General features: G+C 32.8%; 1 protein-coding gene across 1 annotated transcript; it reads left to right on the forward strand.

Moving 5' to 3' along the window:
• The first annotated feature begins 773 nt into the window (after positions 1 to 773).
• LOC140040781 (uncharacterized) lies at positions 774 to 18,050 on the forward strand. The gene is made up of 4 exons (XM_072086953.1): positions 774 to 1,994; positions 10,521 to 10,656; positions 11,199 to 11,302; positions 13,480 to 18,050. Exons 1-4 carry the CDS (start codon positions 1,122 to 1,124, stop codon positions 14,002 to 14,004), a joined length of 1,638 nt encoding a protein of 545 aa, XP_071943054.1. The 5' UTR covers positions 774 to 1,121; the 3' UTR covers positions 14,005 to 18,050.
• The last annotated feature ends 245 nt before the right edge of the window (positions 18,051 to 18,295 follow it).

Below are 18,295 nucleotides of genomic sequence, written 5' to 3' on the forward strand. Positions count from 1 at the left end.
TATTATAATATAAATAATTATATAACTGCTACTTGTAATTATGATAAAAGTAGGTCGATTAGTACCAGTTCAAAGGATACTGTACTTATCACGAATAATTAAACCGGCAATCACATTTAGAAAAACAATTCAAGTATGACTGCCCTCTTATAATTATCCAATTTCACTTACAAAACCAAATAGCTTGCGTTTTCGGCTTATCCGCACTCCTGATTCGCCGTTACGCACACTCCAACATCTTTACTGAATGCATTTCTCATTAAAACTATTATGTACCAGTTATGAAAAATACTACAAACAAAGGCAATTATGCTTTGCGCTACAAACTGACTATCAACAAGTAGTATGTAAATTAGTAAATTGAGAGATATTGATACTGAACGTTATGCCAATTAGAGTTGGCGATCAATAAAGAAATGCTGCTATTATATTGTTCGCATGATAAGTACGATCCAATTTTGTCCAACTCGATTTCTATTTGCATGCATTGTTACTTGTGTTATATGCAGTAAAATGGTTTGGCAGTTCCTAATGAACTCCTAAAACTCTTAGGTCTAGTATTCGTCATCATTCACTTATCGATTAGGCTTCACGGGCAATTCAGCCGGTCGCATCCTGTAGCAATCTTCTATTGTTCATTGCTACTTGAGCGATTTCTAATTTCAAATCTTCATACGGGTCTTGTAGCTGAACTAATGAATATTCATAATATATATTCTTCTTTTGTGTTTGTTGTGAAGGGTTGGTATGGCATGGTATTCGATTGACGATGTATCGAGCGATGTTTCTTTCAACACTGACGTAAATATGTTTGTCTTCTCCTAGTCGAGTGTGAACGCTAAGAAGACCAACGTAACAACACGCGAGAAAAATATTCACATTTTATTTTAGATTATACTGTTGGATATAACTGTTAGGTAATTAAAGTATATCATTTTGTTGTTCCATTGAATTGAATAATGGCGGTTTATTGCTACGGATAAGTTCAACTGTTTGCTTATAAACTAAGACGAATATCTCATCTACATTTTTCAAACAGAGCACGTATATATTGATAGAAATAACCAACGCTGGCATATGCACGAAACTATTTTTCCTGCGGAGCAGACGACGAATCTAAAATGGGAAGCGGTTCATCAAAGAAAATGAAACAAATTGAAAAAGAGGAGAAGGAGAGAGCAGATATAAAAAAAAAGAAAAATGGCGATGATGGAAGTGATGAAGAAGAAGAGGTGATTGATGAAAAAACTGGAAAGAAGAAAAAGAAGAAAAAGGAGAAAACTTATTTAATAAAAACTCTTACTGGACACCAGAAAGGAATAAATTGCATGGGTGTAAGCGATGATAAAAAATATGTTATTACCGGTAGTGAGGACCACACAGCCCGAGTGTGGTCAGTAGAACAAGTTAAGCTTCATCACACACTTAAAGGACATAAAGCTTATGTTACATGTTGTCAAATTTTAGAAGGAAGTGCGTATACAGGTAGTGCCGATAAGACAGTGCGAAAATGGTCAGTAAAATCGGGCGAATGTCAAGTGGTTATTGAGGGTCATGGTGCCCCTATAAATCGTCTCATATGTACAGGGGATTTTCTATTCACAAGTTCGTACGACAGAACGGCGATGTGTTGGGACCCGGACGATGGTGAACTGTTGCACATTTTCCGAGGTCATCGCAGAGGTGTTACTCCCATGATGTACATTCCCGCCGAAGATGCCCTTAATGATGACGTTGTGGACATCGAAAGTAACAAAGACATTTTGATCACTGGGGCAGCTGACGGCCTAGCCAAATCGTGGAGCATGGACTCTGGAGATTGTTTGGCTACATTCAAAGGTCATAAAGGAGCAGTATTGTGTTTAAATTCTGACCCAGCTGGTTCAGTATTGTATACTGGAAGCACGGATTATACAATAAAAAGTTGGAATATCCACACTGGTGAGATATACAAAACATTCGAGGGGCACCAAGGATCTGTACTATGCATACAGGTAATCTAATTTTTGCAGTCTCTTCTATATGAATACACCGAGACATAACAAGTTTAAGAAATTGTTATAATGACATCGTTCATCATCAACTATTATCATGATTACTTAATACACCGTCATTTGTTTGCTTACAGATGTTCTCTTCACAAAAAAAATTAGTATACATATCATGTTGCTTTTATAATTTCATTTTTCTTCTTCAAACGTCCGCGTTTTCATTGCTATAACTACAATTGTTTAAAATAAGAGATTTTCCATTATATGCATTATTGTTTTCACAACCATAAAATTATTGATGTTTGACAAATGTTTGGTTAATTGTTGTCTATGTATTATTCATTGTACTGCATTATATCAAACATATTAACCACCTTGTTTGGATACAGTTTGGTTAGATTCGAGCCCAAGTAAGCAGCGAGTACTGCACCAACATGATGATAATTGTACCTTTGCGTCAGGAAGCCATCAGCGAGTCTCACCACCAGAGAATTACTTACTTACTTACGATTTGTCGGAAGTGTTCTAAGTAGAACACGTCAGAGTATGGCAAACATCTGGCCAACTCCCTGACGAAGCTAATCCACAGTAGTTAAATACAATTTAATGCCAATTTACGCAGATACAAGCGATATCGGTTAAGCGGAAAAAGCGTAACTTGTCTCGCATTAAATCTGTATTTATCCTGAGTGAGTTTGTTTTCGCCCGTCCGCTCTGCGTTTTGTCTAAATGATCATTAGAAATTACATAGATTCTTGGTTTTTAGTCGCGTGCAAACGCGACTCTATAGCTTACAATGTCGGTCGGTTGGTTGGTCGCTCGGTCGGTCGGTCGGTATTCGGTCGGTCGGTAAACACTCAAGTTTGCGCACACGATTGCAGCCATGTATGGCCTTGTTCTTTTTCCGCTTATCGCTCGTCTGTGTAAATTGGCCTTATAATGTGGCAATGCTTTTATTCCGGTATCGGTCTACTTCGTTTTTGTATAGGCGTCTCTTCTACAAACAATGTTTTAAATATAATTTCGAGTTTGAATCAGATGTTGACATTCTCCGTAATGATTAATTCTGGATTTCCTATTTGAGTGGTTTTTAGACAACAGTATTCTGATCTCAAATAATGTAATTTAGATCTCTCCTATTGTTGACCTTTTATCCTTTTTGTTATGTAAAAAGTAAATTGATGCGCAATATGAATGGAATATTTGCAGTTTGTAATACACCCGGCTAAAAAAAAGAGAAAAATATAGCATGAATAACGGTGTATGCCAAAAATGTCTTTTTATGTTAATATAAACACAAATGTTTTCGTTTTTCAGTTTCAGTTTATTCTCCATTTAAAATAGGCCTATATGTGACATAGAGATATAAAACAAAGTAGTGGAAGGAGATTTAGAAAAGCAATACTCATACAAACTTTGTTGCCACCTATAAACACAAAGTAATTATACTGTAACTAAAAGTGTAACATATCGTGAAATATATAGGCCTAATTGGCCAATTTCCTCTTGTAAAGGCCTAGACACAAACCGGAATATCACGGTGGATATCAACAGAAGTAACATATAATTCAAATTTAAAGAAAACCGAAACCACTTAATATTATTAATTTTATATTTAGTTGTTTGTTTAGGATCACATAATTCATTAAGGTAATTGCAACATCACATAGAAACTACCGAGCAAATTGTAAATATAATTTGCAGTATCAAACTAGCAAATGAAATTAGAAAAATGTTCATTTTTATAATTAATTTAAAACTATGAATAGGAAGAAATTGATAGATTTGAGCAGATATTTTGTTTCATCTATTTATTTGACCAGAATAATACAATACCATATATCATGAAACATATACAAAATTGAAATCAGATTCAGTTTAAGTGAGTTTGAATATTTGTATATTATTATCAAATTAGAAACATCTTGTTATTTCTAAAGATTGCTAAACGTTAACAATCTTATTATAAGGAACTATTTGAAAAACCGGTTGTGGTAGAGTAACAATCGTTTTAATATTAAAAATCACATGCGCATAATTTACATATTTTTGACCTCCGCTACAACGTTGAACCGCAATTACCGACTTTAAAAAAATGACAATTTTGTAAATACCATTCGATCTTAAACATTAGCTTGGGTGGGAGGAAATGTTTATATATAAATATGCCACTCGTTACCTTTACCAAACCTGTCAAATAATATGCAAATTAGATTACTTTAATAGCTATCCACCAATATGCAAATGCTATCAAAGTACCTGATGGACACAGTACATCATCCCATGAAGTTTACCAATAAATAAAGAGAATTATGAGTGGCTACTACGGATTACAATAGTCATAGACGGCTTTCGAAAATCCTTCAGAACAAAAAGCTGCCGTGTAACCATTGAATAGAATCTTTACCGTGCAATAGAACTAATACCGAGCGGTGTACATTCAGGTGTGTTATAAAGAAACATAATGTGGTGTGCTGTGCTTGTCTGTATTGTCACAACCAGATCATTCTTAATGTCGTTGATAACGAAGGCCATTAAATCCATTAAACAATTATGTTGTCTGGAGAAAGACACAGCTATATTCTTAATCTGTATTGTTCAATCATATTACATCTTTATATTATATTAGTTTATCTTGTGCATTTATTTACTTTTACAAATCCACAATTTATTACAGAAACACTTGGCGAGTAATTTCCTCAAAACATTGTTTCAGTTTATTCTCAGCATATACTGTTATAAAAAATAATACTATAACCAATTAGGAATTCTAATGTCATATAAGTGGATCCAAAGACTACAACGTTGTGACATTCACTATTAGTTTCAAGTACTTTGAACACTTTTCATCATCATAATCTATTACGCTATTTGTCTTTGGTAGACAATACGTTTGCTAAGCATGTCCATGCTTTTCTTTCTGCTCAAATCTATCAATTTCTTCCTATTCATAGATTTAAATCAATTAAAAACGAACATTTTTCTAATTTCATTTGCTAGTTTGATATTGCAAATTATATTTACATTTAGATCTTGGTTTATGTTTCCTATCCAAATAGTTATAGTTGGTCTGCCAACTGGTCTTTTAGCTTTCCGTACAAATTTGAGCTAGTTTCTCCGAAGTATCCATCAGAAGTCTTAGTAGGCCTATGTGTCCTTCTCTTCATTTTAGTTTGTTCGTTCGTTAAGAACAAGCTTTTTATGTATTTAACAATTTTGTCATTTTTTAAACTTTTTGTATTTAATATTTAGTTTAATAATTAATTAATTAGTTAATAGTTAATTTAGTAACTCGCCGATTACAGAATGGATAACAGCTATTATATAATAATTCACCTGGCGGCCCTGGCACTAGTGTATGTCAGGATTGAACCTAAGCTAAGCTCCACTGCACGTTTATTGTAAATGCCATAATTAACTATTACTATTATTATCAAGTGCTTTTTGGACACTTTTACGATCCTGTTTTTACTTTAATTTATATTTATATTATACACCGTATTGATAACCATGTTGTATGTGCTATAACAATGAACTATTATACAGAATATTGCGGTTGCTAGTGGTGTGTTTAACAGCTTTGTAACGTTCAAATTATTATTGAACATACCATGGCCATCACGACCGGTGATAATTGTATTGATCACAACCTAATTAGAATTTAAAAGGACAATGAAATTTTCATAATCATTATGATATTTGTTGATAGAAAATATATTCACTATGGAAACTTTTGTCTGTTTGTATATTTATCATGTTTCAATTTGATCGTTAAACAATTGGTAGGAAACGCATGCATAATTAACTACACGATCGATTTCGATCTATGCTGAAAATGTGAATATATATAAATATATAATCAATAACGTCTCTGCGTTTACGAAATGGTCTTCATAAACGCTAATGTGTGAGTTGGTTTTCGCAGTGAGAGGTTTTTATGTATTGGGGAAATCTTGTTTACTCATGGGTCCTATGGGTTAAAACTATAATGTACGTTAACTTCTTTACACCTCATACTACCATCTAACCCAAAAAAAGATATAAAATTACTTTGCATGACGATAAACAATGTCTTCTATCAATTAAAGGCCGTAATTTAATCGACCAGGAGGGTTGACCATGTTTGCTCTCGTAGGAAAAGCATATAATAATAATAATAAGTCACAAATTGGGTTGAAGACGTACAGCAATCTATGGGGCACCTTTCTGGTATGCTTAAAGCTCAGATACAGGCATGAATTTTAAATATAATACCTCGTTAATTGTACATAAATCAAATATTTGTAACAAAAATCAAGACGAAAAACATGAATTTCCTTTAATATGGTCAAATACAACATTTGGAAAAATTCTGATATAAAAACCAGGAAGACCTTTTTTCAGTAGTTAGCTAGTTTAACCTAATGTAATAACATGTCTGGTGACTCCCTAGAAGGTGAAAAAAGATGGCGGATATACGGTGGATACTGTTTGCTATAGCATGAAAATAAAAATTTGAAGTTGAATAAAAATACCATAAATGTAAAATTCAAGTTATTTTACCTATATTTAGTCATCTGATAAAATTTGTTATCACACCGTTTATTTGTCATAGCTTTTTAAAATGCCACTCTATTTACAAAATTTGTATAGGGATTTTACTGTGTAATTTGAACTATCCCCGCACTGATGAGAAAGTGCTTATTTTCAACAAGCTCATGTAACAGAAATAAAATCCCCAAAATTATGAAACATAGGGGAAACTATAGATCGATAATGATTGGAATCTGTGATCAATAGAAATTTTTTGCCCGCATCTGGCCTTTAAATGTCAATTTACAGATGAGCGGTAACTATAAGCGGAAACCGCGTGATTGTCCCACGTAAAATCTATCATAAACGGTTTCCCGCTTAACCGTCCGTCCGGCCAGTGTGTAAATGGTCATAACAAATAACATAGATTAATTTTAATTCGCTTACCGTTACCACTCTGCTGTGTAAATTGAAATGTGGTTGATAGAGAAATGCTGTTACAGCACAACAAACATAAACTTTTGTTTAATGTTGTAGACCCACAACCACAAATGTTCAATACAGACGACGATTCTACCCACAAAGACGACGATTCTACCCACAAAGACGACGATTCTACCCACAAAGACGACGATTCTACCCACAAAGACGACGATTCTACCCACAAAGACGACGATTCTACCCACAAAGACGACGATTCTACCCACAAAGACGACGATTCTACCCACAAATACGACGATTCTACCCACAAAGACGACGATTCTACCCACAAAGACGACGATTCTACCCACAAAGACGACGATTCTACCCACAAAGACGACGATTCTACCCACAAAGACGACGATTCTACCCACAAAGACGACGATTCTACCCACAAAGCTTATACAGAAATTAAAAGATATTAGGCCTAAAAAAAATAAGAGCAATAAAAAAACTTTAAAAATAAGATAATAAAAAATGATTATAATAATAGTTTTAATAAATGACTTTAAGAGGATGATTTAGAATTAGAATAAAATGAATTGTTTATACTACTAAGTGTCTAATGTATAGAAATTTAGAAAACATCAATTTAGAGAAATATGTTATAAAATAACTTTCGCTAAGGCTCAGTTATATTTAACTTATACCTACTCACAAACGTTAAGTCATAACACTAACTTACCCGGCAAATAATAATTAGACCTAAACGGGCCCTGTATGTTAGCCATATGTGAAGTACCTTATTGCTATCCAAATTATTTTTTCAAAAAATATAATCTTCATTCCAATATTTTGCCCACATTCTATTAATAGCACTAACCCAAAATATGTTACTTCTCTTCCTAAACCATATGGCCCATTCTCTTCAAGCTTCTCAATTCCTTTGTAAAATTTTATTTTCGACAAAAAAAATAGTATCGGCCATAATTTCTACATCAATTCAATAATTCAACTGTCATCATTGGTCAGAATGGTCATGGTCATCACTGGTCAGAATGTGTCACATTCCATTAAGCGGCCAAATCAATCTTTACAAAACTTTTTTGCTTGTTAAATTTATGATAAAGATAAATTTCATAAATTCTTACAAATTGATTAACATATTATTTGAGTGTGTATATTTTTGTTACCAAATTAACAACAATAGAGTTTGGCCATTATGCCAAGGGCAAATTAGAATAGATTGATTTGTAATTATAAATCTATGTCAATTTACGATACGGTTTGTGCAATTACTTTCAATCAAAGAACATTTTTAGAACTTAGAATCAGAAAAATCTCGTTTCTTGAGTAATTATTTTTCTTTTTTTTTTCATTTCAATTGGGTTTTGCTTACGTCCACCTACTGCAATCACGATTGAGTATTTAGTATCGATCCAGTACATGTTACAGATCGTTTGTGTTTTACCATACGTGAATCTATTTTGTGAAAGACTCTTATTTCCTGTTTTCGTACTTAATGTCTATGCAGCATTACTGGGATGAAACTGGTATACAAAGTCATTGTAGGCCTACATGTTTTGAATGCAAATGTTCTATTAATCTGAAGGAAATGAAAGAAAGTTGAATACTCAGCCAGCGACGACTTTCGTGCGCTTTCAACGCACTTTCTCAAAATATATTTATTGTTTTAATTTCAGTGTACGTGATTAATTTGTGAATGATTATGTATCATTTATTAGATGAACTTCAAAACTGGTTTCTTGTTTCTTGCCGTAGATCATAGATCGACAAACTTAAAACGCATACAAGATTGCATAGTTTTAGGACTAACTTTGTAAATTAGTTATTTTAGTCATGGATTCATGACTAAAGTATAGGAAATATTACACTATTCAATAATTCTTCTTTATCATGTCATCATCGTTAATAATAATAATCGGCAATAAAAACATGCAGACCATAGCATTGAAAATAATCATTCAATCTAAAGCAATATAATATATTATTAGTCAAACTTAGGCCTACCAAATGATATTAATTAGTACATTAATGCTTTAGTCATTCAATAAAAAGAAAGAACAATTCTAGTCAGTTTCTAATTATTAATTAATAATGAAGACTTGATATGTTAACATTTATGGAGCTTTTGGATCCTGAATTCAGCTCCTGTCAAAAAAGATGTTCTTTTTCTTGTTTTCTTGAATTCCTCTCCAAAAGACCTAATGTTACAAGACTTCCGAAAGAGTACCTTGTGTTCTTCATTTTGAAACGGATCAGTCTGGAGGCGTGCCCAAAAGAAATGGTATTGTTGAGTAACGTTTTACAGTAAGAAAAACAGTGAATCTTTAGCACAGATGATATTTCTGCAATAATTAATAATTATATTATTAATAATTATTGCGCACCAGACCTGCATGATAAATGTGCAGTGTTCAAATTGCTGCGGTGCGTATTCATCTGCAGTAATTCATTTACTATGCGCTTATTGGTCTACATCATATCTATTTCAGTATGGGTAGTAAAAACCACAAGACAATCACGCTATTCTGTTTATTAGGCTCAATAGGGTCTGGTAATAAGGTAGTTATTTCAGTGTCTGGCTAAAAGAAAGCGTAACAAGAAGTATTGATCCACGGCCCTCGTTTGACAAAATGACAATGACGCGCCACGGCGGCGCTTATATATATGCATATTTTCGTTGTGTGTTGTAGAATGCAATGCATTTCTAATTGCTGCTAGGCCTTAATATATTTAGAATTTGTCTAATTTACTTTTCAATGCAGTGAAAACAAGAGCAGTATTTACACACTCAAATTAATGAGGCGTAGTCGACTGGTCGCTGACGAGCTCCTCGGGGAGAATCAGTGTGGGGTTTGTGGAACTAGATATTATCGAACCAGACCAGTCGAATGCGCCTATACAAATGCAGATCCACAGAAACTCGGCAACATATCATGACGTAGAGATTGGGTGCCGTTGAAAAATGATACGCTATATAGGGTTAATATTGATAACTAAAATGAATTTGTCAATCGTCTGCCAAAGTCATATCAGTCGCTGTGTAATGTTTTTTAATGGTATTCTTTCCGTCAGAAAGTTACAAATATCTAATTTGTTTTATCTTTTTTTTTTACTAATTTGTAGATTTAATGATTTTTTATATTTCTATGTATTTCAACCCTGTAGATTGTTACTTGTGGTCACTGTAGGGTAAAGATAAAATACAATTTTTAAAAATTAAAGAATGACATACATAAAATGTTTTAGATGGAGAAAATTCGATGTATGTGAGATAATGTGGCTTAATTACATAGTTTTCAGACTGTTTAAATTCTGACTCATATAATCACATGAATTGTCGCAACAGGATTTTGCTTTTGGCAAACACGTTCCAGATATTACCAATCATTATATAAATTAATTTGTTTAGTTAGTTTATTATGTTCAGTAAAGTAGCCGATTATCTTCAGTAAAATATAATAACTATAACTTTACATTTGTTAGATTCATTTGTTATTTAATATTGCAGCTTTATATCAATGTAAATACATAAAATTACTTTGCAACATTCTGTTTCTTTCTGTTTTTCAGGTATTTAGTAAACTGATGTATTCAGGGAGTTCTGATCAGTTCGCCAAATGTTGGGTGACAGAATTTGGCGACTGTACACGTACATACATTGGTCATAAACACACTGTTAGCGCTATCAAGTTCTACGATGGTTTATGTAAGTCAATATTACATTAAATAAACCTAGATATTATAATATTATTATATCAAAAGTGCTCGGAAATTTAGCAAAATACGTGGTAAAATGCAGAGACGACAGAGGGCGTGCTATTTACTATATCGGCCCATATTGAAGATACTAATAACTCGAGATTGTATTAAGCGTTTGTGAAGTCAACAATACATCGATTTCAACAAAAAAAGAAACAAAAATGCATACAAAGCAAGTAATAAACTTGCAAGTGATAAGTTCAGTACACTTTATTGTTAATCTTCTCTTAATCGAACCCTCAACTTTGATTATGGTTGTACAGCCATACTTTAGAAATATCGATGTATCTGAGCATGCGTAGAATTTGTTAATACGTGTCTGGCGATCACTTTATGTATTATTTTATTCATTTACAACAAACAAACATAAACCTCTACCAACATAATTCATTCAGAAATTATAAACGTTCATTATCTTCTACACGCATTTAATAACACGTTCAATATGTGCTAAAGTGCAATATATTTTTTTGTATGAATTTAATATAGTTTACACCGGAAGTGGAGATAATCAAGCCAGGGTGTTCGATGCTAAATCAGGGACGTTAAAACGCACTTTCAAGGGTCATGAATTCGCCATCAATGCTATAGCGGTGAGTAAATATTACTTTACAAAAGAGAACACATTTTCAACTTTAAACAATTAAAAAATATAAGGTATTATAAAACACCTGATTATCCTTGTCATTTGATTGGTTAATTTCGTATCACATGATGAGAGTATAAGTTCTAATTACACGGGAATAGTGCTATTTTAATGTTTCTATTAAAAATCAATAACAATTTTAGAATGTTATAGAACATGGTGCTGGTGACCATTGCCCATACATGCATGTGTCTGCGCGGTCCACTTCTCGGCAAAAATCGGAGATCTTCCTTTTTATGGCCTACCTAGCCTTCGACATTTGATGCAAGATGGAATATTCGACGGATTAATTGAATACTGTAAATGTTTATATTAGAACAGCAGTTCTAATATAAAACAAAAATTAATGTTTTGTATTTCGTTGAACATTCACTATGCATATTATTTGTTTTATAACACAATTATTTTTCCATCATACAATAAACTTAAATAACACCTGCACGTGATACGAAATTAACCAATCAAATGCCAAGGATATAATTAAGTGTCGGTTCAAAGCAAAATTTACATGTACCACCGTCTTATTAAGACATTAATAAAAGCAATGCTGATTCAGTATGTTAATTATTTATTCAATTAACAAAATAATTGCACTACTGTAAATTGTTCCTAGAATGTGCATGGAAACCCAGGTCTGAGATGTACATAGGCCTATATGTCTACTGTATTAGTCTATATTTACAATACCACCCATTACTACTTAAATTATGTTTTGTGGGTATTGGTTTTCTGATGCTTTTATTAGGTGATGTGACTCCGAGATCTGAGTTTTCTAGATCTGAATTTTCTAGATATCTGGTTTTATTATATTTTAATCTTTATTCTGTTATCATTATAGATTAAATCTTTCAAATCCTGTATTTTTGTTTTCATATTATTTTAATAAAATTGATATCTTTTTTTCCCAATTCTTTTGTTAAAAACAATATTTTTATTAATTTTTTATATTTTCATTTTTAATTTCATCGTACAGAGAAAATAAAAATAAATTATCATCGTTATCAGCAGAATCGTCATCATCATCATATTAATCGATATCATCAATACAATATATATACAAATTATAATTATTTTGGAAATATTATAGGTGGACGCAATTCAACATTATTTTAATTGATAATTGAACTTAGCCTTTTGTCAAATTGTTTTATTTTACCTATTTTCATAATAGGAAATGCATTATTTCAAAGGGTATTTTTTCTCGTTTACGTTTGTAATATATGGCGACGCATTAATAAGCTGAGTGCACGACAAAAGCGGCAAATTATTTTCCTTGACAACCAAGTAGTCCTCTACATCTCTTTTGTACTCTATATGAATAACAGGCTCTTCATAATGAAATTTGACCTCGGCTGCAATAATAATTATAATACTTTTTATATTTGTTTTGACCATAATGCTTTTATAAATATATTCGTCGTCATATCAATTAATTTATTAATCGATCCTCTATATTTTTATCAATCTTTTATTCAAAAATTCAGTCCATCCACCCATCAATCCTTCTATCGATAATTATGTTAATACAATATATCAATTCATCAATCCATCCATCCATTGGTATCAAATCAATCCATCGATATTATCAGTCCGTCATTAATTCCACAATCCGTCAATACATCGATATTTCAATCCATTGATATATCAATCCAACATTTAATTCAACACTCAGTCCATACATCGATATTTCAATCCATTGATATTATCAGTCCGTCATTAATTCCACACTCAGTCCATACATACATCGATATTTCAATCCATTGATATATCAATCCACCCTTTAATTCCACGCTCAGTCCATACATCGATATTTCAATACATTGGTATATCAATCCACCCTTTAATTCAACACTCAGTCCATACATCATTGTTTCAATCAATCTAGCGATATTTCAATCTATCCATCAATCCATTTATCCAACATTTATTCTTTATCTATGCTTTGTGGTTTGTGTGGCTTTAAATAAATTATTTCTTAAAGGAAAATCAGTAAAGAAAAGTTATGTGTTCACGCTAAACTTACGTTATTAAGAACAAAAACTTATATTGACACTAATAAAAACATATAAAAAAATATAACCATGTATTTAAAAATTGACTGAATATATTTATTTGGTTATCCAGATTATTGACAAACGTTTATATACGGCATCCCACGATGGAGAGGTTCGAATCTGGGACTGCTCTGATCTCAAGATCGAAAACCTTGGAGTAGGCGATGATGATGACGATGAAGAAAAAGAGAAGAAACGTTTAGAAAAGGAGAAAAAGAAACAAGAAAAGAAAGAAAAGAAAGCGAAAGAAAAAGAAGAGAAAAAGAAAGCAAAAGAAGAAAAGAAGAAACAACAACAACAACAAAAACAACTGGTAACTAACAATAATGAGAAAAATGAAGAAGAAAAAACAAAATCGACAGAAGAAGAAGAAAACATCGAAGACAATAAAGAAGAAAAGGAAAGTTTACAAGAGAAAAACAATTTTGAGAAAAATGAGAAAGGTGATGATGAATCCAGTATGGCAAGTGAAAAGAAGGACAGTGTGAAAGCGGACAACGAAGATGATGATGACGTTCTTGATGAACTCGACGACTTTTCTGATGAGGAATTAGACAAAGAAGTAGAAAATATTGACAAAAATATGCAAGATTAATAATTAACAAAGCTACGTTAAAAAGTATTTTAGACAAAAAAAATAAATTTGTGTTAGAGTTATAACATAACAGATAAATATGTACAAATTGTAGAAATATTTGATTTTACAATTTGTTTTATCATAGATCAAATTCATACGGAGTGTTAAGCTTACGATCAAAATGCAGAACAAAATAACTTTTTATGCAACTCACAAAAGCACTAAAAGGCGTTAAAATTTAGTAATATGTAGGCCTATTTAACAGTGTTCATTTTTATTATTGCTTAAGTTGTATCTTACACCTATAATAAACGAAGATGGTTTACAGACCACAGCTAAGATTAATTATAAAGCACACACATCTATCAGAAGTGCCAAAGGCGGTAACATTGACAACAAATACAAAAAGTATTCAACCTGCCACAATACAAAATAATAATAATACGTATGCGTCACACCGGTTTTCTGTGTGGTCATGAACAGTATGAGCACTCAAAATGGCGTGGGCCTTTTTAGTTGTCATGCACATTTGGTCGTACTTTTCAATCACACTTAAGTAAAATATTTCCTTCTTTAAAGTGGTATTCATTTAAATATGGTGAATTCTTAAAATGTGTCCCCGTCCTAAGTAATTGGTGAATAGATCAATAATATGTCTCCATGTTTGTTTAGCTAAATGTTTATGTCAATAGAGTTAAACATTACATGGTAGGAGTATTAGGCAAATTTACCCTCTAGATATTTGTAATTTAAATTTCACGCGTTGAACACTTTCTTATTATTTTGCGGGGTGTTTTTTAAAGCAATATTTGGTTGATGCTAAGGAAGACGCTAATAGATTGTCTTGGCGTGCGTGTGCATAAGGCCCACCTCCGGATTTCTTGACTAATTCATTGGTTAATTTAATATATTTCTGTTTATGAATGTATATACTATGATGGATGGATGGATGAGGTGTAACTGTCGATCAACTATATATGTTTAAATTTAAATATTATCTGTATTTTTATAATAAATTATACAATACTTATTTCTTATTATTAGCCATTTTGTATTTTGTTTTTAGGACCAATTACGTTGTTCTTGCTTGCCGTTCTCTTCGTTGTGCAATACATAATACGAATTAATCATTATTGTCGTCAGGGAACGCTTTGTGATATTGGCTGATCGATAGTCTACAAAAGAAATAACAAACTGCATTATAATATTAGTACATTGGTTGACCTTATAGCTATTTTTATTTTTTATTTTATTTTTTTCAATCCGTTAAAGGAACTGAATGCTTTTATTGTCCGTTCAATAATTTAGTAAATAATATTGGTTATGGTAGTGTGACAGTATAACTAAAATCTGGTATTATTATTAATAATTAGTTTTAAGATTTAATTCAATGAAATATTGTTGTTAATAATTCTGTTTCAATTATTGCATGTGTTACGTCAGGTGTACCATGCTAATGATGGACATCTGTGCGGTATTGGTTACGCTTTGACGCCACATGTGTTTCGTCAGGTGTGACATACTATGCTAATGATGGAAATCTGTGCGGTATTGGTTACGCTTTGACGCCACATGTGTTACGTCAGGTTTACCGTGCTAATGATGGACATATGTGCGGTATTGGTTACGCTTTGACGCCACATGTGTTACGTCAGGTGTACCATGCTAATGATGGACATCTGTGTGGTATTGGTTACGCTTTGACGCCACATGTGTTACGTCAGGTGTGACATACCATGCTAATGATGGACATATGTGCGGTATTGGTTACGCTTTGACGCCACATGTGTTACGTCAGGTGTACAATCCTAACGGTAAACATCTGTGCAGTATTGGTTACGCTTTGACGCCACATGTGTTACGTCCAGTGTACCGCGCTAACGGTAAACATCTTTGCGGTATTGGTTACGCTTTGACGCCACATGTGTTACGTCAGGTGTACAATCCTAACGGTAAACATCTGTGCAGTATTGGTTACGCTTTGACGCCACATGTGTTACGTCAGGTGTACCGTGCTAACGGTAAACATCTTTGCGGTATTGGTTACGCTTTGACGCCACATATGTTACGTCAGGTGTACAATCCTAACGGTAAACATCTGTGCGGTATTGGTTACGCTTTGACGCTATATGTGTTACGTCAGGTGTACAATGCTAACGGTAAACATCTGTGCAGTATTGGTTACGCTTTGACGCCAGATGTGTCGCATTAGAACGGTAAACATCTGTGCGGTATTGGTTAAGCATGGTCTCCACTAGAACGCAACGCAACTTAACGCAGCGATGTATCGATGCAAAGTGCTGTATTGTTGTAATCACAAATGGGAACCGACGATGCAACAGTGCTGCAAACATCGCAGGTTTGATTTCACGCAGGCGGAGGCAAACACAATTAAAAGGGCATTTTGCTTACGTTACGTAGGTTGCGTTACGTTAAGTCGCTAGTGGGAACCATGCTTTAGGCTTGACGCCACATGTGTTGCGTTAGGTATAACCTATAACATGCTAACGGAAGCCTTGGCGTGGTTACGCTTTGACGACACATGTGTGCTAACATACCACGCACACAGTAAACCTGTCAGAAGTAGTGGGTACTCTTGACGCCACCACCTGTGTGTGACTAAAGTTAGAAGTATTCTCATCTGTTTCCTGGTTCAATATTATCATTGGGCAATTTATAATGTGAACATTTAAATAAAGGTGGAGTTTCTGAGATATTCCGATCATGTAGACCTACACCGTACAGGAAATTCTGTAGATTATCGTGGAATTAATAATCTCTAGAATCAATATGTAAATTCATGTAGGCCTTATAAAAAATGTACACTAATTGTGCGTGCTACTGACTAGTACCGTGCTAGACATAATGTTAGTTAAAGTCGAATTTAATGATGTAACAAAACGTTATATAAAGTAATTAGGCGAAGATTATCAGAGAAATGAAATACAAAAATTGTATTATCCTTTTTACAAATTTAAGTCAAGATTTTATGCAATCGGCTGTTTATAAGAGTAACCATGGTTATAAAAGGTAAACGTTAAAGGTAGTTTATCATCCTATTATTAAACTGTTTTTGTTATATTATATATATAATATGAATAACGCTTTTGTTATGTTGTGTAAATTAGCAATAAATTGCAAAAAAAAGTTAGCACTATGTTACCGGAACGTGTATTTCATGATGTAGGCCTGCACATTGATTGACATATAGGGCCTAACACATAAGCAGTATGTTGTTGTTCAGGGTCGCCCCACTCTCACTCCTACATTTTTAGAGTTTTAATGCAATGCACTTTATTCTATTGGAGGTTAATTTGACCAAATTAAGTCCAGTGCAATCGAGGTTCAAGACTAAAACTATCTTTTATTATTAATTAACTCGACATTTGGGAGAAGGAGAAATATTTAATTCGGTCCAGGAGGAAGAGATCATTCAATAAAATTGTATATCACTTATAAATACAGTATTTAGTTATATTATTTTTAAAATTGAAAATACAATTATATTATTTGACGATACGGCGATAATTATAATTTTGTCTTATATCCTATATAATTATATTTATAACATATCTGTGTTATTAGATTTTATTTTACAACGACGAGAATTTCATTAATTTTATATTATGTATGATATATTATATTTATTACGATAAGATAAAACGTTATTGTCATAACAGTATAGATACAGTTGATAAGCTTTGAATGGTTTATGTGTCCACCAGTATGGGGCGCAATCTGAGACATGCAACAATACAGTACTGACTACATACCAAGCCCTAGCCTAGCCATAACGCGGGTTATGGTACATGATTTGTAGTCAGTACTGTGTGTCGTTGAGGCGGCACATATATATTTAGATAATAGTCATCGCTAATTTATTTTAAAATATATTTAGTTACTACTGCGTTTTAAACAAATAATGTTCAGTATGCTTGGCTAGTGTGTGTTTCAGCGATTTGTAAACTTGATAGATAATGAAACAATGACTTCATTATATTATGATAACATAAATCTATGCAGTAAGAGAGAGTAGACGTTTACGTGCAAATAAACGTGTTTACAATTTAAACTGTTATTCGTTGTTATTAATTTGGATGGATATTGACGTACAGTACACTCAGAGCGGAGACATTACGGACGATATCACTACTTTTTCTCAAAGCAAAATTGAAAAAAAAAATCATTTTATTGCTGATATGTTCTTCTCGAAAACGGGCAAATTTCTACCTTTTTATATAACTCGTTACTATATAATCTTAAAATTATATAGTAATATAATCGCATAACAATTGAATTTTGTCACTTT

This window comes from Antedon mediterranea, chromosome 2, assembly GCF_964355755.1.
Source record: "Antedon mediterranea chromosome 2, ecAntMedi1.1, whole genome shotgun sequence".
Taxonomy (NCBI): Eukaryota; Metazoa; Echinodermata; class Crinoidea; order Comatulida; family Antedonidae; genus Antedon; species Antedon mediterranea.

Excerpts from the sequence above, each read along its gene's own strand:
- LOC140040781 (XM_072086953.1), top strand. The coding sequence starts at position 1,122 with ATGGGAAGCGGTTCATCAAAGAAAATGAAACAAATTGAAAAAGAGGAG. Across the intron at positions 10,657-11,198 it reads CAAGTTCTACGATGGTTTAT|TTTACACCGGAAGTGGAGAT; the intron begins GTAAGTCAATAT and ends AATTTAATATAG. Across the intron at positions 11,303-13,479 it reads TCGCCATCAATGCTATAGCG|ATTATTGACAAACGTTTATA; the intron begins GTGAGTAAATAT and ends TTGGTTATCCAG.